This window comes from Alligator mississippiensis, chromosome 6 (assembly GCF_030867095.1).
Source record: "Alligator mississippiensis isolate rAllMis1 chromosome 6, rAllMis1, whole genome shotgun sequence".
Classification (NCBI taxonomy): Eukaryota; Metazoa; Chordata; order Crocodylia; family Alligatoridae; genus Alligator; species Alligator mississippiensis.
Window position 1 is genome coordinate 70,889,541 of NC_081829.1, and position 23,834 is coordinate 70,913,374.

A 23,834-nucleotide genomic window follows, 5' to 3' on the forward strand; every position below is an offset into this window, starting at 1 on the left:
TATCAATATTAACTAGAATTGTCCAAAGGGATATTCAGATAATTTACTTCATGATCAATTTGTTTCACAACTATATACTGTACAATGGGGAAATTGGTTTTGTCACCATTTAAATGTGAAAAGTATATATGGCTTTTCTGTTTAAATCAACTGTGTTCTGACTTTATTAATTTGGGATTTCCAAATTAATATAATAGTCCCTTCAGGGTTGCTTTCAATCATGTTCACATTATTATAGCATTTCAGTGCTGTTTTGACCAATTTCCTGCCTTAGTCAGCTGTCCCAACCAGATAAGCATCCTCCTGCTGTGTACCTTTTATGGCTTCATTTTCATTGTTTATATTAGTAACCCATGAGTTCCTTAATATCATAATCCACTTTCTGTGATATTTGCATGAATTACTTTTTATATTCATTGCTGCCTCTAATTTTGCTCAGCAAATCTGAATTTGAATGCTAGAAGGTAATATTTCTCAAAATTATTTCCTTCACTGAATTTTGTTAAGCAAGGTTTACTTTAGATTGGTTTATGTGGAAATGTCTTGTATCTTGACAAATTTGATTCTGGGATTTATTTTAATTTTATGGTAGCTGTCATTTGCATAGGCACAACCTTGTTTTGTTGTTGCCATACAGTTCATCCTCCATAATTATAATTAAGCTACAGTTATGTATTTTTTACATTTAAATTCTAAGAACTGCTCTATATTTGTTTTGTTTCTCATCCTTACAGATCAGTTGAAAATATATATGGTGTGTTCACATGTGAATTAATGCACTTTTGCTACTGCTCCAATAATATAATTAAGATGAAGAATTAAGTTTTTAGTACCTCTAAAGGTACTACATAAATTAACATTAAGCTGCCCTAACATGCACTAGCAAAAGTGCATGCCTTTTTAGCGATGCTTATTGTGCACTAGCCTATTCTATTGTGTATTATTGTATTAGCTCTGTTTTTGACTTGATGCTTTAAAGTGTGGTAGAATAGGCTACATTAAAACACATGTGTATATGCAACCATAGTGTTTATCAGAATCCAATACAACTCTGAATTGAAGATGACCCCCTGCCCCTCTCATAATTAGATTCTGTACATGGAAAAACTATAGATTTGTTATAATTTTCCATCTTTAGTTCCTAATTACTTGGGGTGTCATCTTTAAATTAGTCCCCTTCCCACCACTGTAACTGGGTAAGCAGTGGCAGGGGGACAGGTGGTAGGTGAGCTGAGTAGCCTACTCCTTGCTTCTTGCCTCTTGGACCTCTGGTGCCTGCCCTGCTGCTTATCCACTGACTCTGGCTCTGCTCGAGCCTGGGACTTGGAGATCATAGAATTATAGAAAATTAGGGTTGGAAGGGACCTCAGGAAGTCATCTACCCCCTGCTCAGAGCAGGATTGTCCCCACCTATATCATCCCACCCAAGTTTTTTGTCTACCTGGGTTTTAAAAACTTGCAAGGATGGAGATTCTACCACCTCTCTGGGTAACCTGTTCCAATGCTTTACTATCCTACTAGTGAGAGTTCTTTCTAAATTCTATCCTAAACTTCCCTTGCTGTATCTTGAGACCATTGATCCTTGTTCTATTATCTGCTACCACTGAGAACAGTCTAGCTCTATCCTCTTTGGAACCACCCTTCAGGTAGTTGAAGGCTGCTATTAAATCCCACTTCGGTCTTCTCTTTTCTGCAGACTAAGTAAACCCAGTTCCCTCAGCCACCCCTCACAAGTTGTGTGCCCTGTCCACCTGACAATTTTCATTGCCCCCTGCTGAACGGTATCCAATTTGTCCACATCCTTTCTGTAGTGGGGGGCCCAAAACTGGATACAGGACTCTAGATGTGGCCTCACCAGTGCTGAATAGAGGGGAATAATCACTTCCCTTGGTCTGTCGATAACACTCCTATTAATGCAGCCAGTTATGCTGTTATCCCTATTTGCAACAAGTGCACACTGTTGGCTCATATTCAACTTATTGTCCACTGTTACCACTAGGTCCTTTTCTGCAGAGCTGCTGCTTAGCCAGTTGGTCCCCAACCTGTACTGGTACATGGGATTGTTCTGTCCTAAGTGCAGGACTTTGTGCTTATTGAACCTCATGAGATTATTTATTTATTTTTGGTCCAGTACTCCAATTTGTCGAGGATGCTCTGAATCCTAGTCCTACCCTTCAGTGTATCTACTACTCACCTCAGCTGGTGTCATCTGCAAACTTACTGAGGGTTCACTCCATCTCATCTTCCAGGCCATTGGTGAGGATATTGAACAAAACAAAACCAAAACAAAGCCTTTGGGGCAGTCTGTTTGACATGACTGCCTTATAGACATTGAGCCATTGACTACTACCCTCTGAGCCCAATGATCCAGCCAGTTTTCTATCCACCTTATAGTACATTCATCCAACCTGTACTTTCTTAGCTTGCTTGCAACAATATTGTGGGAGACTGTATCAAAAGCCTTGTTAAAGTCAAGGCATATCACATCCATTGTTCTCCCCACATCCACAGAGCCAGTCATCTCATCACAGAAGGCAATTAGGTGGCTTCTCCAGCCCTAGCCTGGCCTTGCAGCAGTAGCAGTGGTGGAGGCAGCTCCAATCCTGGTTTTGGCTAGAGTTGCCACCATTGCAACTACTGCTGTGTGGCTGGCTTAAGGGCCAAATCAGCCATGTGCTCCAGTCTGGAGCTGGGATTGGAGCCAGAGGGTAAGTGGTGGCAACAAGAGCCCTAGGATGTGCAGCAGAGGCTGCAGGGTGTTTGGGGGGGGGGCGGGAACAAAGACACAATAGTGGCTGTGGCTCTGACCCTAACCCTAGGTCAGGGCTGAAGTCAGAGCTGCTGCAGCTGCCTGATGCTGACTTGTACTCAAATCCAAGACTAGAAGCTTTTTTCTGCATGCTTAATGGATGGGAGGCTCATCTTTGATTCAGATAAACAGGGTAGTTACTAGGTTAATCACAATTTTTAAAGTTCTTTTAGAGAGAGATGAACTGCAACATGTAGATTCCTAAATTTAATTTCACATTTTTAATGGTAAATAACATCCTTTTTCCCAGGTAGTAAGTGAATAATATTTTAGTGTTGCCTGTCTCACTTTGTCTTGACCAGCATGAGTGGGTTTCTTTGTTTGTTTACAATCATGTTTATTTAAGGGTAGTGGGCCTTTAATTTCCAAAGTTATAGTTAATACAGCTAACACTATTTCAAATATTGCATTTGAAAGGGGTATGTTTTTGATTTGTTTAGACATAGTTCCATGTTATTCTTCTTTGTTTGTGGAAGGTATTGTTTAAACAATAAAATAATGAGGAAATCAGAAAAAAAACCTTTTGTACAATAGCTTATAATTCTGAAGTGATAATTAAAAATGAAATACAAGTTACAATCACTTTTCATAATTATTGGTAAGTCGGCATGGTTAACCTCTGACTATCATCATCCTAGTTGTGGGCCCAGGACCCTTTGAGCTATTTGCTGTATAAACGCAGTAGTCTACATAGAGTTTCATAATAACTTAATTTCTACACATGCAGTGTGGTTCATGAAAAATTTTGAAGTTCAGTCAAAGCATTAGATTTTGGAGTAAAGTTGAAGGAAAACTGCTTAAGAATATTATGAATGAGTTTGAGGAGGAAAAAGTCAGTAGGCTGTTTGGTACTGTGTTTTTGCCATTACTTGACAATGTTGATTCATCCTTTAAAATTACTAGAAAGATCTGAATTATTTAAGAGTACATCTACAGTACAAAAATTGGGACCCATAATATGCTACTAGTGCAGCACAGTTATGCAGCAGTAATGAGAGCCATGCACATGATCAGAGTGCAAGAGAATAGGCCTTATGAAGAGAGGCTGAGAGCCATGGGACTCTTCAGTCTGGAAAAGCACAGGCTCAGCAGGGACCTGGTGCCTGCCTATAAGTACACAAGGGGTGTTCATCAGGATCTGGGAGAATGTCTGTTCACCAGAGCGCCCCCAGGAAAAACAAGGACCAATGATCATAAACTGCTACAAGACTGTTTTAGGCTGGACATAAGAAAAAATTTCTTTACTGTCCGGGCCCCCAAAACCTGGAATAGATTTCTTCCAGATGTGGTACAGGCACCTACTCTGGACTTATTCAAGAAACGCTTGGATGCTTATCTTCCTGGGGTCTTTTGACCCTAGCTGACTTCCTGCCTGTGGGGCAAGGGGCTGGACTTGATGATCTTTGAGGTCCCTTCCAGCCCTAACGTCTATGAAATAGGAACAGGTGATTCTGTACCTTTGAGAGAACTTTGTATGGTTGTGTTTGTTACCATGTTGTTTAACCATGGAAACAGAGCATGCCCATGCTCTGGATAATAACACTAAGCATATGACCTTTTTTCTCTTTCCTGTTAAAAGTAAGTTCAATATTAAAAATACATTAATTTGACAATAGATAATCTCTGCGGTGCACCTAAATATTAGTATGTTGCATTTCACATTATGCTGGTTGTTTGCTTTCTTCTCTTCAGTGTTCCTTTCATGTATCTTTTAAATAAGTTATTTGGATCCCACAGTGTAACTTTTACATTGGTATTTCAGCTATTTTTGTTTTTACATTCCTTTAGAGAGGTAAAGAGATGGTAGGGAGGGAAATAGAAAAAGCCAACAATTCTCTTTCTATCATCTGAAAAATAATATTCTTTCATGGAAAAATGCAGCAGCTCCTCTTCAAGAGGATGATGCCCTTGATTTGAGGATCCTGTTTCTCAGACTAACAATAATGGCATGAGTGGAAATTTCTTTTCCCACTTGGTGCCAACTGACTTCTTTTTTTTCTTTTTTTTTTTTTTTTTTTAAGAAAAAAAAAAAAAAAAGAATTGTTCCAGCCAATATGAGACTGAGCCTAGTGTCAGGTCATCTTACTAGCATCTTTTTACCAACCGTGTAAGGAGCAAAATTAGTGTTTCAGGTCTGCAAATCCCCACAACTGTGCAGCTACAAATGGTAAATGAGGTTAACTTTTTTCCTTTTCTCCCTTTTTCATAGGTAAGTTCTGCCCCCCACAGGAAGCAGAAGTGTCCAATCAGTCATCTAACAAACTTAGTTTTTGGGCTCTTACTCTAGATTGACCTTTCTTTCCATTGCCTGATTTGTGAATCTTGGCCCTCACCATATTGTCAAATTTGTAATGCCACAGATACTCTTGTTGGGTTGAGATCTCTGGGTGTCTTCAAAATACCATGTTTCAGATTATTCTCCACTAGTTTACAACCTTGGAATGCTAATTTGATGTATATAGTCATTTTAGTTTTATCATATAGCGCATGTGGTTGACTTTTTTTTGCAATGTACACTTATCAGAATCTATTCTTTTACTATTTTGGGGGTTTACTCATCAAGGGCAATTCTCATTGAAGTTTTAGATTATATGCCACAATCGTTCAAGGCAATATGAACCGGTTTAGGCAACTTGTTTTCAGTATGTTTTGAGAATGCCAAGTATTTGAATTCAGATCATTTTGATTACTGTCTATAAATAATAGATTTCTATGTGAATATTTAAAAATGTTTTGTACCAAATGACTTATTTTAATTAGTATTACTACAGTGTTGTGTACCATCTCTTTTAATATTTATAAAGGATAGGTGTAGCATTATCATTTTAAATGAGAGATCTGTGTTTTTTGGTTCTTTGATATATAGAATACTCACACAGCAAGTGTGCTTTACTTTTTTCTTTCTTTAAGATTTTTTTCCCCCCCTAGCATTTGCATTTTCTGAACTTCATTCATCAGGAGGTTTGTTAATGGGTTCTTACCTCTTCCCTTCCCTTACTTTTTTCCGGGAGGGGAAGGGATGGTAGGAGGGTTGGAAAGACAGAAAAGTGACATTATCTTTCCTTTTGGAGCTAAATCTAATCATAGTTCTGACCACAATACCAACAATTTTCTTCTGTGTTTACATGCAGCAAGGAGTTATGGGCGGAGACGAGGTAAATATTTACTAAATGTTTTGCTCGCCAAGTTATGGATAATGGGGGTAGGGGAAGAGAGTGCTTTTCAGTTTATGATGTAATATACATTTTCCAATCTTTGTTGATCAGTTGTCTCTAGTAACTCAATTAATATTCTTAGTTTGCAAAATATCTTAATTTTAGAGTGATTTTTCCTCCACCCCCCCACATCCCCAACCAGTATTATTCAGTTTGTTGCTTCTTAATAATACTCTGAAGAAATAAATTCAGAACCTATTTCTCATGCTTGCATGTTCTGTAGTTTGCTTTTAATTATGGTGTTATGCTCCAGCTAAGGAAATAAATTTCCAGTTCTTATGTATTTGAAAATGCAAAGGTTAAGTGATTCATTGCTAAACTTAAAAGTATGTGTTTGCATAGGTGAGACAATTTTGCTTTTAGTAAAGTCATGAAATTTGATTGGCTAAATCAAACTGTGAATCTCTGTTTTAATAATCCTCAGTATTAATTATCTACAAAAAAAAAAAAAGCTTGATTTGGACTCCAAGTTTCACATTTTAACTGCATCTCAACATTCAAGAATCCACTTTTGATTTAACTGAAAGCACTTTACAAAGGGAGTGGCATCCATCCAGAATGTCGATGTAAAAGCATTGCTACCTATTTAGTCTTGGAGAACAATGTAAGTGAGAAATATTAAGAAAGTTGAGCACCAGAAAGTCACTAACTTTTTAAAATTAAATCAAAATTTAATTTACCATGTGATATAGTTCATATAGTGCTGTGACTTATGCTGTGGAACCTGCTACATTGTGACCTGAATATGGAGCTGAAGTCTTCCTACAGAAGTTAGAAAATAAATTTCAAATTCCAGAGCTTATAGAATGATTTTGTGATACCTTCAGATTCTTTTTCTTGCACAGCTAATTCAAATCCTTTTCTTGTGATGTAAAAGAAAATTGGATATAAGTCTGATGGCTTACTCATGGATCCTTTGGAAAAAGGCTACTGAAAATGTTTTCTTAGATTTTTAATGCAAAATTATAGGTCATGAAAATAAGTGATACAATATTTAGTAAGACCTACTATATTTTCTCATATACAGCACTCACTGTTTTTCCAAAGATCAGCAATTGGAAATTGGGGCGAGGGGTCTATTTTCAGTGAGGAAATTAAGATAATAGCACTTTCTGCAGAATAAGCCTCTTTTAGGGGAAGGAGAAAGTAATGCTGCATGTTGTTGTACAGGTGACAGTGCAATGAGCATGTGGGGCTTTAGAAATGTTGGCTGTGGACAATAGCAGCCCTCCACCCTCTGTGCTGTCCATGTGCAGCTTTACTTTTCTCTTTCTCCTGTGGGGCTCATGCTGCAGAAACTCCCACTGACTCAGCAAGAACCTTTGCCCCAGCACCTGGGATTCAGCTGTGTTGTATTTCTAAAGCAGAGCTGAACTCCAGGTTCTAGGACAGAGGTTCCTGCTGAATCAACTGGATGGGCCCTCAGCTGACTTAGCAGGTGCTGCTGCCCAGGACTAGGATCTCAGTTGACCTGGCTAAAATTGGGCCTTCAGCTGACCACCCAACTCAGCATGAGAAGCAAAGAAGGGTCAGGCAGTTTGTGTCAGCCAGCAGCACCTGTGGTATCTTACAACTAGGGGGTTAACAGAGCAGCCACAATGTTTTACCTCCCCACACCCCTCTGAAGCTGCCTGTGTTTCCCTAGGATAATACTATAAAGAAAAGATCTTTTTTTCTTTATTCTGCCTTTCAAAAACAAAGTGTTTATATTATTCAGGGGCATATTGTATGTAAGAAAATATAGTAGTTGAATATAATAATGCCAGACCCCCAGTAAGATTCTATCATTCTGAGTCTTGGAATAGTAGGCTATTCCAAGATTTAACTTGCAGGATTTAGAACAGTTTTGTTCTTAGGTTAATTTTTTTAATGAACCAGAATTACCTTTTTTATTTTTTTTCCTGATCCCTTAAAAGACTTGTTAAATAAAGAATTAATAATTTAGATGGCAGTTAAGATATTTTGATATGGTTTTCATTGCTTATTGAATAGTAAAGTAAAACAGTAATGGTGATATATTTTTGGCTCAATACCATGTATTTCAGGATCCTTGACATTAAGACTTATTTCAATCTTTTTTTTGTTTATATGTGGCTGATCAGTTGGAAATAAAGCATACTGTGTATTCATGGTGAAATATGACTTATAATAAATATACATGATATAATTTATTGCATGATTTTCAGGGCATAATTTTAGTTTGTGTTGAACTGTGTGTGAGGGGGGAATTAAAGTAGATGCATTAGAATGTTGGTATGATGTTCAACAGGCGCATGGTTTCCATGTTTCTTAACTGAGGCAGTAAATCATGGGGAAACAATCCATACTGAACTTGAATTTACATTTTAAAGAATTGTACGGGGTTTTCATAACTAGAAAAATCTATCCTTTGTTTTTAAATTTAAATATTTGCCACACCAAGGAACAACTCCTAGTTACATGGCAGAAAGTCAGCAAAGTGAACCCTCACATACATTTGTTCATGTCTTCATTGCTCATATTTCACACTGTGTTACTGCAATTACCAGTAAAAATGATTGCAGTCAACAAGAGATCTAGAAAAGGTGGTACTCTCTCAGTACACGAAAACTGAGAAATAATTAATTACTTTTAAAAACTTAATTTTTAGTTAAAAAAAAAAAAAAAAGATTAAGATTCATCAGCACTCTGATGGGCTAACTGTGGTGAATATGCATTGACAGATTTTTTCATACCAGACTATTTTCTTTCTGTCTGAGATATACAATTTTGCTTATAGCAATTGGAATACAGGACTGTGTGCTAGTTTTTATTCATATATTCCTTTTGAATTTAAGAGTGAGGTGCATCAATTTTTCTCTTTGTTTTAGTGAGTTGACATAGTAAATGCTAAATACCATGATATCTGTTTTATGCTTTTTTTTCAGAACTGAGTCTACAGAGTAAATTGTTGTCTTTTTTTTAAACTCTAACAGTGATAAACAAACTTTTTTCTGTAGAGTCTGTTCAGGACATCTTGGTTGCTCTTAATTGGTGAACATTTTAATATGATGGTAATGCTCAGAAGTCATCTATTTATTTTACTGGGCATGAAATTCTGATGGATTATAGTGAACAGTGGCCAGGTGACCAAGGGCAGTGGGACACATGGGGGCACTGGCAATTTGTGGCTGTTATCATGCTGCTGGTGTGTTTTGTGCAGCTGCAAGGAGCTGACCTTTTTTCTGCTCTCCATCAAGTTGATGCTCATAGTGGCTGCCTTTATCACCCCACCCTCATTACACTACCAATGTTGAGATAGGATTTCTTTTGTCTTGCAGAAGGAAGACTGGTTAGTGTCTCATGCAGCTTCCTTAGCCTGACGAAGGGTTTTTGAACCCAAAAGCTTGCTTAATAACTATTCTCCAACCATTTGGGTTGGTCTAATAAAAGATATCAAATTCACCCAAGGAACCTTGTCTGCTCATATCATGACTGCCATTTTTACTTGTATCAATCTATTTACTGGGCAAAAGAAATAAGACTTTAGTCTTTTGTAATGCTTTGGATTATCCTTTGTCTTTTTTTAAAATATAGATGCAACATTTGCTAATCTTAAGCACTTGGCATAGTACATGATAATCTATTTTTGCGCCAGGGAATTCATTATTTTTCAGTTTATCAACTTGTTTTAGCTAGTCTTCTCTTCACATCTCAAGCTCAATAATACTAGTCAGAAAAGAGCAGGTATCTTCCTGTAATTGTAAATGAAAACTATTGCAAATAAACTGCTATGGTCTCAACAATTTCCTTCCATTCCTTATATCTGCTTCTTTGATCCCATTGTAGCTCAACAAAGCCTCTGTTTTTATTTGGTTTTATTTTACAAGATTTCTACTTCTTGATACTTGGCTATTTTGAAGCAAGTTTAGCCTCCAAATTTTCTTCTGATACACAGAAGACCAAAATCCGTGTGCTACTTGTGACTTGGTTAAGAATAGGCTTTGCTCGTGTGTCTTATGAAACTTATTCCCCCAAAAAATCTGTTGTTCCAGGCTTTTAAATATTTATTCTCAAAATCTATCTCCATTGTGACATTAAGTACAGACATACATTAGTCAAAATTCCTTTGATGTTTTAATAGACTTTTTAATAGATTTTACATTTTTGATCTTTCAGCATTGTTCACTCAGTTTTTCTTGAGGGGGTTTCTTGATCCAGTATTCTATTGACATACTTACCTTGGGTTTTTTACCCATACAGATTCAATCTTGTTTTTATTGTTGATCAGTTTTTATTTCATGAAGATCTGTGGAATCTTTTCAGTACAGGACTGCTCTTCTCACCTCTTTGACCTAATCTGTCCCTTCTGTCTAGCCTATAGCTAGATATTCCAGTATCCTGTGGATTTCTTTCATTTCACCATGTTTCAGAGCCTATTTATCTCAAGGTCTTTTTCCATTTTTAGACATTCTAGTTCATCCTTTGTTGTTTTTAAGTGTCTCTCATTTTGCTAGTTTTATTTTTAGCCATATGCCAATCTTTACCCTGACACTTTTGTCAATCCAACAGGATTTACCTCTCATCTTAACCCATACTTATCCCACTTCAGCTGGTTTGGGACCTAGAGTTACTTGCAACCCTAACCGGCCAGTTGGACAGGGGGTGGCTTTGCCTTGGAGTACCCAATGCTGGACCTCAGTGCTCAACTAAGCATTAGAATTCATGCTGGGTAGCTTTGGCCCTGGTTTAGACACATGGCTGTTGTTTGTTTGATCCTGATGATGAAGCAGGAAAGGGCTCTGCCCCAGACTCTGGAGCTGCCCCATGCTCTGAGGCTCACCAGTACCTATTAAAGAACTGTAAAAATCCAAGGCTGCAGGGTAAGGATTTTTAAGGTGCCAGCTCCTGGTGAACCCACAACCTCTTGAAAGCAGTGAGTAGATGGTCATTATTGGGACCAAGGCAGCTGCCAACTAGGTTCTAGACCTGGGGCTGCCCAGGTCTCAGAGCTGACAATCAGTTCATTGTTGGCATTGGGATGATGGGACCTGCTACACGTTATGGCATCACATAAACCAGCTACAAAGAAGTTACATACTTTTTAAGCAATACATCTGGCTGGTTTGCTATTTTATGGTGCTATAAACACAATGAACATGTGGCATGTTCATATGTATGGTGTGATTAACATGTTAATCCCATCAGAACTGTAATGTGTGCCAATAGCATAAATGTTCTAGAAATCCATTCTTTTCATCCAGTAAGCAAGTTACTGAATGATTCTTTTGGTTTACCCCCTATCTATTTGCAATGTTCAAATACTGTACTCTTATCTTTGTTCTTAATACCTCCTTGCATAAATCCCTCACCATGTGAAGAAAACATGAGACTTTTTAGAGCCAGGAGGGAGGTTCCATATACACCTCTCCAAGATGCAAGACCAGCTTCTTTAACTCAATTCAGTGAAATAAATTCTGAATCCAATATTTTTGAGTGAAATCAGAATTTAAAACAGGGTACTAGGTTGTGCTAGCTATACTTTTCTTTGTGTAGAACGTAAGAATTTTGGTAGTACTTCACCTGACTGCCCATCTTCATAGTCTCCTATGCTTACTTTGTCATCTGCCTCTGCTCAGACCAGGCCTGTCCTCACATTTGATGGTGTGAGGCTTTTGCTCCACTGAAATTAGGTTAAAACACTCCAAAATATCTTGAAAGAAACATTTTGTAGCATTAATGGAATGGCCTGGATGTTGGGGTTTTTTTTCACATTAATTTAGAAAAAGCAGTGAAAATAGTTTTTACTGTAAACTTCACAATATTTCAATTTAGGATGTAGTGAAATCCATATATTTTAGAGTTCTACACTTAACAATAATAGACAATGTTGTCCAATAACTTCCTTGCCTTTTGAAAGCCAGCCTTAATCATAAAACGTGGTTTTCAGGTTCATTGCTAAAACCCTTATCTCATGTTAGAAGAAATACTTTTTTCTCCAGAACGACTGCTCAACTGTAGCTTTTAAGAAATGCTAATAGTAAAACGCTTGCTTGAATTGGCAAAGAGGGAATACATTTAGTAGAAAGGCTGTGCTTAAGATGAGGAGACATTTACAGGTGAACTACTCTAACAGAGAAACTTATTGCAACTCTGTGCTTCCTGATTTAACTAGAGTGGTAAAGGGATAATGGAATTATACACTTAACACACAAATTATCATGTGCTTTTATTGCACTGAAAAATGATCCACCCATCTACATGGAAATGGACCCTTTTATATAAAAAATGGCTGCCGCTGTTTCTTCACATGCTTGTTAACTAATTTTATAAACTAGTTGGTGATGGGCATCAACTTTTGAAAGACTTGCTACTAGGACTCCTCTTCCATATGTAACCATTCATAGTGTTTACTTCTGTCAACAAACTAACCCACAATGATTGTACTTGTTATGGTAGGAGACACAATGGGTGGTTCTGTTTACAGAGTGAGGCCCTTTTGAGTGAACTGCAAATTCTGTTAAGCTAAAGAAAAACAGAAGACTGAAGCAGGCTTTGTTTCTTAGTGGAATATTTGCTTTTCCAGAAAAGAATTTTAACTATAGAAACTCAATCTGTTACAGGCCGGTCTTCACTCTTTCCTTTTGAAGATGGCTTCCTAGACGACAGTCATGGTGATCAGTCTTTATCATCAGGTCTCAGCTCTCCAACTCGCTGTCAGAATGGTGAAAGAGTGGAACGCTATTCTAGAAAGGTGTTTGTTGGAGGTTTGCCTCCTGACATTGATGAAGGTACTGTGAACAAGTGATGTCTGCCATTGATAAGAAATGAGAGTTAGTTCTTTTTTATATAGAGAATAAGTAAAAAAGTGGCTTTTCCTAACTACATTATGTGGTTAGTACTACTTTGTAACAAAAAGCACAAGTTTTAAAGTCTACTTGGAATTTTTGCTGATATCTGTAAGTTGGAAGGAGCTGAGAGTCTCTGGAGAAGAGTGGGATTAATAATCACTTACAGGAATATTTTGTAACCTCTTTAGGAATGGCATTAGTTGTATCTATGTACATTCAATTAAATGAATGGAAACCCATGGCTAAATGAATGTGAAAAACCTCCCTCAGTAGCTCTGGAACACTCCATCTTGTTACCTCTGTGTCTCCATTCCCACCCCCACCAAAAAAGAAGTTTGCCTGCAGTTTAAATACTTCTGTCCTTCACTATAATAAATGGGGTTTTACCTAATAAATGCTTTCACATACCCAAATACTTGGGTAGATATAAAATTCTTTGCCTAATGTGATTTATTTTAATATGGGTATACAAAAATTTCTAGCTTATTTTAGTTGTTTTTCACTCTGTATCTACTTTACCTATGAGAAATTGTTTTCATGATGTTCCATTGTAGACATTCTCCAAGAATCTACCATTGACTGACAAGCTTCGTTAAGCAGGCATAGGAAATTTTAAGGATGCTTCACAAAGGAAGGAAAGGCTTCTTTCTTTAAACAGATTTTGTTGCGCTTGCCTGTTGCCCAGACAATGCAATACATACAATAAAATAATAGTAATAAACATCAAACATTGGGAAGATAGATGGGTTGCTAGTGTGGTCATAATAAACACAATGAGCAGAGGCCTTTTTTATTTCAGGTACATTTGCTTTTATTTAATAAAGAATGAACTTGTGTACAAGATTTGAAAATATATTTTTCCTGAGCTATCTATATACAAAACTAACTGTAAAAGTAGTCTGTTAAAGTCTGTAAAGTAGAAGAAATTTGGGATTGGAGATGGTTGCTTAAACGTTTCTATAATGTTGAAAAAGTGATGAAATTGTTTGGTAGTCTACTTGCCTCCTGGTAGCTATCATTATAAATATACTCAACCAGAATTCAAGATTGCAGTTTGTAGCCTTGTTAATAGATCAAGCTGTTATGTTCCATAGTTTTGAGAGAGCACCAATCCAGAATCAGTACCCTAAATCTTGGTTCAGATTCATCTCTAGTTATGTTTTGTTGGGGGGGAGGCAAGAAAGTATTAAAGTTTTGATCTGGCTTTCACCTTGATGGTAATGCATGATTTTCTATCTTGTAACAGTGTTACATGTTTGCATTTAGTCCTGTTGTAAAGTCCCATTAGTGAAAAGCAAAACCGCTGAAATTTTAAACAGTATAGTAGATGTAAAAGCAAATCATGTTTAAGAAATATCATTTGTCATTTTCTTCTGGGTTAAAAGCATCTTGAAAACCAAATTGCTAATGTATTTTAAGCAAGAAATGTTTGTTTTGCCACTTCTGTTCTTAAGCTTTCTAAGTTTTCTCATTTGTTTTTGTAGATGAAATCACTGCCAGCTTTCGTAGGTTTGGACCTCTTGTGGTAGACTGGCCTCACAAAGCTGAAAGCAAATCATATTTTCCACCAAAAGGTAATTAGCTTAAAATACCTCTACACAGGGTGTTCTGGAACAAGCAAACTCCAGCTACATGGTAGCCCATTAAAAAAACTTTCACTATTTAAGATGGTGGCAGTCTCTATTCTAAAGATATCCATTGTATATCGAAGGCGAGAACGCAGTACATTTAACAGTAAGTTTTGTGTTGGAGGGACATGGGGAGTGCGATGGTGTGGGGGAGGTCCCCTTGTTTTCTAACAGTGAAGAGAGTAAGCCTTGAACTCATTTCATTGGGATTCTGTGCTAGTGGAAGTTGATTTTCCAGAAAGTTTTAGGAATTTTGGCCTCATTTTAGGTGTGTTTAGAACAAGCGTTGCAAAATGTTCACCAACAAAGTGCTCCACGAACTTCGTAACTCTACATTTGTTAAAAACAGCGAAGAAACTAATATAACCAAGACTTTCACATTCTTAAAGTAGTGTTATTTAGATTCGTTTTGGAATGAGGGGAAAAAATTGGGGAAGTTGCTTGGCTAATGCACTCCTCCCCTCATTGCATAATAGCCACTTTCTACATTTTTTTAACTTTTATGCAGCGTACTTTCTCTAGCCAATCAAACTTCCATTACCACATGTGGCTTGGTAGTTCACCACCATCTGAAAGTAGTACAGAACTAATCAATATTTATGGTGTTTATATTTAACAACTTCCCATTTCTTCTGGCACCAAAAATTCTCAATTGTTCTTTAAGGCAAGGAGGGAAGCAGTTAGGCAGAACAGTCTACTGTTTAGCCACTAAGCTAATGATCCTGCCATTCTAGATTAGCAAACAGCTGCATTTTATTGAAAAGTTTTTCAAGACCTTAGCGCAAGGTAGCTTTGTTGTAACAGATGTTGCTTTGAAATGCCCTAAAATGGGATTTACGTCTTAAAAGAAAACTTCTTTACTAGTGGTTGTTATGAAGCATCTGCTTTTGGACAAATTAGATTAAATGGATATATGGCTTTGACTGTAGTTCCTAAAAGTTTTAATCTGCCTTTATCGTGTGACGTTCAGATCTGTTTTAGATTCTTTCCAGTTGTAGCTTCTGTAGCTTGTACTTGACCTAGTATCTTCTAGGCAAGGGGCAGGCACTTATTTCGGGCGGAGGGCCGCTTACCCAGTTTTGGCAGGCTGTCGAGGGTTGCATGGGTAGCCCTGCCCCTTGACAAGTGCCCCACCCCTTGATCACCATCTTGGGCCCAATGTCCCAATGTCTTGGGACTGATGTCCCAGGGTCAGCACTAGTGGGGCCTAAAGCGGGGCACAGGCTGGCAGGGGTCTGTGGAGCCAGGCTGGGCTGCACCAGCAGGGAAAGAGGGGAGCTGGGCTGGCTCCATAGGTCGCCCCTGCCAGCTGGGACCCCGTGTTCCTGCCACCCTGCTCTGGGCCCCACCGGTGCGGGCCCCATGCTCCTGCTGGCTCCCGTACCTGCTCACTCCCAGTGCCCCCCAGCCCTGCAGTACAGGCGGGGGGCAGCACACAGTCCCGACCCCCTGCTGTTTGGCAGGGAAGGAGCTGAGCGTGGGGGAAAAGCAGCCCCTCCCCTCCTGGGCCTTCTGGCTGGGGGGGTGGGGCCAGGTGGGCCTTGCTGGTGTGGGAGCCCACTGGGATTCCTATGGGTCCTACTGCCTCTGGTTCCTGTCATTTTTGACAGGAACCAAGGGCAGATTAATATTAAACTTAATAAATTTTTAGGGGCCCCCTGGGCCAGATAGAATGGCTGTATTTTGCCCACCCCTGTTCTAGGCCTCTCAAAGCTTTATTTTGCTGTTTTGGATAACAAACTAAAAATGCATATTAACATGAGCATTTATTAGTTATTATCAAATACAGTCTATATTGTAGAAGGCTAAACCCATCTGCTATCCAAATTGTAAAAATGTTTTGAGTAAGGTTTATTTTAGCAGAAGATAAGGGGAATGCAGTCTCTCTTCTATTTCTGTCATGATTCTAATATTGGAAACAGCTTTCAAAGCTTCTGCCAGTTGCCCTGAATGTCTGTCTGAAAGTGCTAAACAACAGTCAGTCCCAACTGTTTCAGATTTATTTTTAACTTGCTTCTTAGCTATCAGTCAGGACTTCAGCATCATACCTTTAGCTGCTTGTCTTTAGGATATACTTGCAGTCAGGTTAAGTTTGATCAAATACATTTGACTTGCAATATATATGAGATCATAATTTATATGGAAGGAAGAATAAATCTTATTACTTGGAGTCAATCTGTGAAGCTTGAACAAGACTCATAATTTTCCCTACTTTTTAAACCTATATCTTTGATATTTTTACTGCCAGTGGTTTTCCTTTAAAGACTGCTTTGAATTTTGTCTGGAATGGGACCTTAAAACATTGTGGGAGCTAAAATACTAGATCTTTAGTTCTCTGAGATTTCTGTAAATTTGAAGGGTGTTGCTTTAAAAAAAAGTTTAAAAAAACCAAAACAAAAAACACACACACAACTCGGCTTTTCAGAAATCAGGCCTGGGTGCGTACTAAATGTGGTGAGACCAGTTCTTGCTCGAAAGTTAATAACTCACCAGATCAAACACCTCCCACATCCCCTTCCAGTAATCTCCCCCTGCCCCCTTCTGTCTTTACTTGGAATCTGAAACTTGTGTTAGTACTCTTAAGCTTGAAGATGTATATGCTTGTATAGTCTTCAAACTCGGAGTATCCTCAAAGGGTGTGTTTAAACCCCTTGAAATAAAATCAATGAAATAAAGTACAAAAACAAACCAACATGTTAGTTTCTGTTAGTGAAAGGATAGGATGTTCTATAAGTTTCTGCATTTAGTCTGTCAGCATTAGCTGAGACATTGCCCTGTTGTCTTAGCATAGCTTACTTTACCATACTTCCAGTTTCCAAAAAGAAGACACCTGTTTTTGTGTGTTTCAGGGCAGGGGATAATATGATTGCCCAGGGTGGTGATATGCCAGTGCCCTGCCCCTGACACCCCATCTTTGCTGATGCCCCTTACTCTGGACCCACAGCCACCCCCCCTACCCCCCAGTGAGCAAGAACAAGGGCACTGACCCCCAGTGCTGCTGGCCAGGCCACACAACTCCCTGCTGCCCTCAGAGGGCCCCCCAACCCTCTTCCCCTGCTGGAGGGGCAGGCACCTCTCCCACCTCCCCTGCCCTGCTGCAGCCTCAGTGTCTAGACAGCTTCTCCCAGTGCCAGCAGGCACTTGCCTCCCCCATCACACACACATCCCCTCCCATGCGCATGCACAGCCCCCCAGACAGTCCTCGAGCCCACCCCTGCCCTCCCATAGACTTACCTGCATCCAGCTGCCAGGGCTGCTCCCACCACTCTGCTTGTCTGCATGCCAGCCGTGTGTGTGTGTGTGTGTGTGTGTGCACATGTGTGTGTGCACATGCAGATACACTTGGTACCCCTTGCCTCCAATTGCCCTTCCCCTTCTACCCCCAGCACAAAGCAGCTCCTTGCTAGAGCAAGCCAGGATGTGCCAGGAAAAACTTCAGTGCTGAGCAGACCAAAATCCCGGACATCTGTTGATATTTAAAAAAAACCCAAAAACCTGCCTGGACGGAGATAAGAGGACATGTCTGGGAAAATCTGGGACGATGACTGTGTTTCCCTAATAATGGACTTACTTATTATTCCAGTATTACTATAGTGTCAGAAGCCAGGGGATTCCTCAGAGAACTCAATAACTTTGAACTTACAACAAAGTTAATGATTTTTTGTGAAAGGTTTAGGTGATGCAGTAAGGCAGGGCTGACCAACTTTCAGGCATCTGGGGGCAGCATATCCTGTGAGGGGCTATCTAACATGCAGGCTGCAGACCTGGGGTCTGCTTTCTGCATGGACAGTTCTCCTTTCAGGTTCTCCCCTGCTACAAGGGCAGCCTGCTTCCCTTCCTAACCCCCTCCCCTGTAGTACGGCAGTCCAGCTCCCCATCACATGCATAGCCCCACCACATGGTTTACACACTTGTAAAGGAAGGCAGCCAGCTCCTTCCTTTGTCATAAACACCATGAACAACCCAGCTCCCTCCCCTGGCATGTGTGCAGCATGCCGGCCCTGCCTGCTCCACATCCTCCTGCTGTGCTGCATTGCACTGCCCGTGGGAGCTTGGCAAGAAGTAGAAGCTGAAGGAGGAAGGGGGAGACTGAGGAACCTGGATGTCACAGCAGGAGCAATGGTGAGTGTGGCAAGTGGTAACTGGGAAGGAGCGGGCAGGCTGTATGCTAACCCTTGGGAGCCACATGCAGCCTGCACACTGCCAGTTGGACAGTAGGGCTGTATGAAGCTTCAGTAGCTAATTCGATTTGGAGGAGATTCCGCCTGATTTTGGGGACTGAATCTGAATTGAATGAGGAGACTAAGTAAAAGCTCCAAATCAATTTGGAAAAGATTCAGCTGATTCAGAGATTTGGCCATAAATTAAACAGGCAGCTGACAGCTGCCTTCAGCTGGTAAGTCTGTTGGGGTTGGGGGAGATGGGAGGGAAGGAGGGAGGATTGGGGCTTGGGCTGGGACAAGCTGCCCAGCCATCGGGGCGGTGCGGGGCATGGGATGCGAGCGTGGCAGTGCTGGGAGCAGGGGCTCTGTGCTGCTGCTGTTTGCCCAGCTGGGGTGCAGGGGCGGGATGTGGCTTGCTCCAGGCAGAAGGGGGGCAAGTGGCAGCAGGTCATAGGCCCTGCTCCCAGCGCTGCTGCACCCGCATCCTTTGCCCCCTGTACTGGCTGGCAAACAGCAGCAGAGCAGAGCCCCTGCTCCCAGTGCTGATGCAAGCATGGCAGCACTGGGAGCAGGGGCTATGCCCTGCTGCCACCCAGAGTGAGCTGTGCTTGCACTGCGCCCCTCCCCCCCTGCATTGGCTGGGCAAGTGGTAGCCAGGGCATAGCCCCCGTGGCTCCCCCTGCCAGGGCAGAGGCAAGCACAGCTGGAGGAGCCATGAGAGAAGCTCCCATGGCTGCCTAGCCTCCTGACACCTAAAAAAACAAAACAAAAACAAAACAAAAAAAACCCCTCACCAGCTCTAACAGTGGCGGCTGGCGCCTCTGAGGGCTCATGGCAGCAGAGGATTGCCTCCCTGCTTGGCACCTGTGCAGCAGCTGCCCCATGGCATGGGTACAGTATGGCTCTGCAGGACATTATACGCTGCCTGGGAGCTGGGGCAGCTCCAAATGTCAGCCGGAGCCTGGCACTGCTCAGCCCCAGCAACCTCAGCTCCCGGACAGCATGCAGTACCCTGCTAAGCCGAGCTGTACCTGTGGTATGGGGCAGCTGCTGCATGGTTGCAGTGATCCCTGCTGCCCCCCACTGCCATATACTGTGCAGGGGGGCTCTGCCACGAGTGCCCAGAGATCTCAATCATTGCTGCCAGAGCCAGTGAGTGCACAGCTTTTTTTTTTTTAACTGCCAGGATGCTGGGGCCAGGTGGGGCAGCCATCTGGGGTGGGGCAGGGGGGTGGCATGGGGAAGATCAGGGTGCAGGGGCTATGTTGTGGGGGGGGGGTCTGCCATGTGGCCCCAGAGCCCCCACAGCCTCTGCTACTGCTAGTGAGTGTGGGGTGTTTTTTTTTTAAAGTGCCAGGACTAGGCTGGGGCTGGGTGGGGGATGGTGCCAGGCAGGGCAGCCATGGGAGCTTCTCCTGCAGCTCCCCCTGCCTAGGGAGAGGCAAGCATAGCCAGAAGAACTGAAGGAGATCCTGCAGCTGCCCAGCCGTGCCTCCCTCTCCCCAGCTGATCCGAATCACTAAATCTCTCCAAATTGGCGCCAAATCTTCCGAAGCTGATTCAGCCGAATCGAATCACTGTTCTCCAAATCGGCCGAATCCAAATCGAATACTTCCCTATTCACATAGGCCTATTGGACAGCTCTGCATTAAGGGAAGCATGTAAGTACTTGTACAGAACCAATGCTAGAGTCTAATGTATAGTCAGCATAGACTAGTGACAGTTCTGTGAAAGCAAAATATTAAGCTATGTTCATGCTACAAAATTCATCCTTCATGGAGATGGCAACAGAAGCTTTTAGTATAGGCACAGTTAAACTGGCAAAGCTCTGCCATTGCCAGTGTAATTTTGTTTTAGTGGTGGAGAAGGGTGTTTAAAAATACTTTTTACAAGATGTTGATTTAGCTGCCAGAGCTGCAGCTACACTAATAATATTTATGTGGTATTTATACATAGATACTGTACCAGCAAAGTGCTCCTAGGGTACAGAAGACAGTAGCAAAGAGCTGCAGAAACCTTTTGCTTTGACCTGTACCACCAGAGGTGGAACTGAAAGGATTAGTTTAAAAAAAAATAAAAAATGAGAGAGCGAGAAAGTACACTGTCCAGTGGTACGAAATGTTGCTTGTAACTGTCTGCAGATAACTTTAAAGAATTTTCTAAATCAATAAAGGAACCAGTTGCTGTCTTTAAAAAAGTTTAGCCATCAAATCCAAACTTAAAATTTATGGATATTCTTAAAAGTAAAAAAAAAATCTAAATAATGACCAACATATCTTTATAGTGTACATCTTTTGTTCTCAGTAAATGCAGTATCTGGATTGTTGGGGGAGGGAGGTACTAGTGATACACAGCTGTTTTGTTGCTAAATGTGTAGATTGTGCATTTGAACAAGAAAAGCTGTTAGCAGCTGACAATGTATGCAAGAGGCTGCTATTTCTAGTTGCTAACATGTCCAAATTATTGCTTTAGTATGACATTTTTCCCCTTTGTGTGCTGAAATACTCAGTGCTGTGTCTTTTATCAATGCCATCCATGAGGTGAATTAAATGCTTAGCCTTTGAATAAAGCCTGATTATTACTGTTGCCTGAAGATTCTTTGGATGACTTGCATACTTGGGCATCTGTTTGAATATGTTTCTAAAAGTACTGGCAAAATTAAAAATGCCATGTGCTAGCCCTGGGTAAGCAGATGCCCAGTCAATAGCATGTATACTTGGCTTTTACCACAGAGTTTGGGGGATGGAGTGTGGCTTGTGGTTAACAGGGTTTTTGAAGACCTTTTGAGGTTTCAAATAATAATGAAAAGTTACCTAACTATGGTCTCTTCATCTTAGCCCTGCAAATCTATTATTGTGCAAAAACAAGACACCTAAATTGAGTAATGTTTGCCTTTAAACATTTAAACATGGTACTTAACACAAAATTTATACGAAAAAATTAAGCAGATGGTTCCAACTGTTTTAAAAGTTACGTTTGTAATACCAGATTTTAAGCCTGAAAGTATGCTTCTCTCACTGGTCTTTCTGACTAGTAATTTTTTTTCTGGAGATTAAAATGGTTGGGAAATGAAAATGGCCACAATGAACTGCTCTGGCCTATTCTAGGAAGGTGTACTGAAGACAAAGGAGAGGAGAATGATGTTAGACTTCCTCAGTTTTCTACTTGCAAGGAGAAGAGGTTGGAAAGGATGTCATTCAGGGACTCAAAACAACAGAACTGGGGCTAATAAAGAAATGGAAGAAGGTTTTGAAACTCCATCAGATTTAACCAGCATGGGACTGTAGATGAAACTGATGGAAGTTGCTCTGGGTTTCTCCATCCCTTTGAGGTTTTTCGTAGCACCTCAGTCCCATCACTCCTACTCTAGTCCCCCAGTTACTCTACAGTGATTCTGAGAAGTTTGGGTGAAATTAGATGCTTTACCTCTTGCTACTGTTCTAATGTGTGCAGTACCATGTTTTTCACTAGAGGCATGCAGTGCCACAAAGGAGCATAGTGAAGTAATCATCTTGCTTTATTTATTAAACGAAGGAGATTGAGGTAATAGGAGTGCATGCCTGTTAAAATCCAGGAGGTCATTAATCTGTATTCTTTGATTATCTGTATACAGTACACTTTTTGATTATCTGTATACAATATACAGTATAACAGGAATTATAGAAAATAATGTTACAACAATGAACTCAATGATATGCAAATATTTCTTAATATCTTGTAATGAACCTTAAGCAAATGCTATCAACTTCTTCAGTCTGTATTTTTTTTTTTTTTTTTTTTTTTAAACTTAAAGCTCTTGAAGATTGGAACTTCTTACTGCTCATTTGGGCTGCTTCCCCCCACCCCATCTGAGCATCAGAGCTTGCAATGTTATTTTCTGGTGCACTCTCAAACACTGCATCTGTTTATACTTGGCAGAACACTATCATCAGTATTTATTTGTGCACACCTTGAACACTACTATCCAAATGTAGCTTGCAGAGCATCAGGCAGACAGGTTGCAATATAGAGTCAAGCTTTGTATAGCTTAGCTTTGTCTCTAGATTTTAGAATTCCTGGATTCTCTGCCTGACATAATCTGTTATAAGGAACTAAACTTTTTGACCTTTTATACCATTAAATCCTCAAGCGTAGCATAAATCCCTAGTTAAATCACTCTTAAAAACTTTTAAAAAGCTTAATGATTTATAACAATATTGTTGTGACTGGATTGACTAGAGTGGAAACTGATGTCCTCTCTTTAGAGATACATTGCTGGTAACAGCAGTGCAAGTTCTTCATATTAATTTTGTACACAGATTCCACTGTAGGCGTGTACATGAGTCCAGAATCCTTTAGTCAGCAGTGTATGTTAGGGCTGGATCTTCAGTCAGCCGTATATGTTAGGCCTGGATCTGGCCCATGGAGCCCTGTCATCTGGCCTGCAATGCTACCTGTGCATTTCCAGTAATCTGGCACTGGCTGCATATGGTTAGTCTGCAGCATGTGTTGCATATAGTGCCTGTGCTAGACAAGTTCATAGTTTTATAGTAGGTAGGGTTGGAAGGGACCTGAGCAGATCATCAAGTCCGACCCCCTGCCATGGCAGGAAAGAGTACTGGGGTCAAATGACCCCAGCAAGGTGTTCATCCAGCCTCCCCTTAAAGACCCCCAGGATAGGAGCCAGCACCACTTCTCTTGGGAGTTGGTTCCAGATCCTAGCCACCCTGACAGTGAAGTAGTGCCTCCTGATATCTAGCCTGAATCTACCCTCTGCCAGCTTGTGACCGTTATTTCTTGTCACTCCTGGGAGTGCTCGGGGGAACAGGGACTCCCGCAATGCCTGCTGGTTCCCCCTGACTAGTTTGTAAATGGCCACTAGATCCCCCCTCAGCCTTCTCTTGTGGAGGCTGAACAGGTTCAGGTCCCGTAGCCTCTTCTCGTAGGGCCTGCCCTGCTGTCCCCTGATCATGTGAGTGGCCCTCCTCTGGAGCCTCTCCATGTTGTCCACATCCCTCCTGAAGTGCAGCACCCAGAGCTGGACTCAGTATCCAACTGCAGCCTGACCAGTGTTGCATAGAGAAGGAGGATCATCTCCTTGGACCTGCTTGAGATGCATCTGTGGATGCATGACAAGTTGCGGTTGGCCTTCCTGACTGTCCCCACACTATCGGCCCATGTTCATTTTGGCATCAATAATGACTCCAAGATCCTTTTCTGCCTCTGCACTG

At 40.8% G+C, this 23,834-nt stretch overlaps 1 protein-coding gene across 10 annotated transcripts in view; it reads left to right on the plus strand.

Annotated features, from left to right (window-relative positions):
• The window catches only part of CPEB3 (cytoplasmic polyadenylation element binding protein 3), a 180,756-nt gene that overhangs the window by 119,065 nt on the left and 37,857 nt on the right, over positions 1-23,834 (plus strand). For 6 of the 10 annotated variants that reach the window (XM_019484225.2, XM_019484226.2, XM_019484227.2 and 3 more), the window contains 3 exons: positions 5,941-5,964; positions 12,606-12,773; positions 14,318-14,407. In XM_019484225.2, coding sequence (XP_019339770.1) covers positions 5,941-5,964; positions 12,606-12,773; positions 14,318-14,407 — 282 coding nt within the window. The remainder of the gene's footprint in view (positions 1-5,940; positions 5,965-12,605; positions 12,774-14,317; positions 14,408-23,834) is intronic. The other 4 variants (XM_019484228.2, XM_014607858.3, XM_019484230.2 and 1 more) reach the window with 2 other exon arrangements.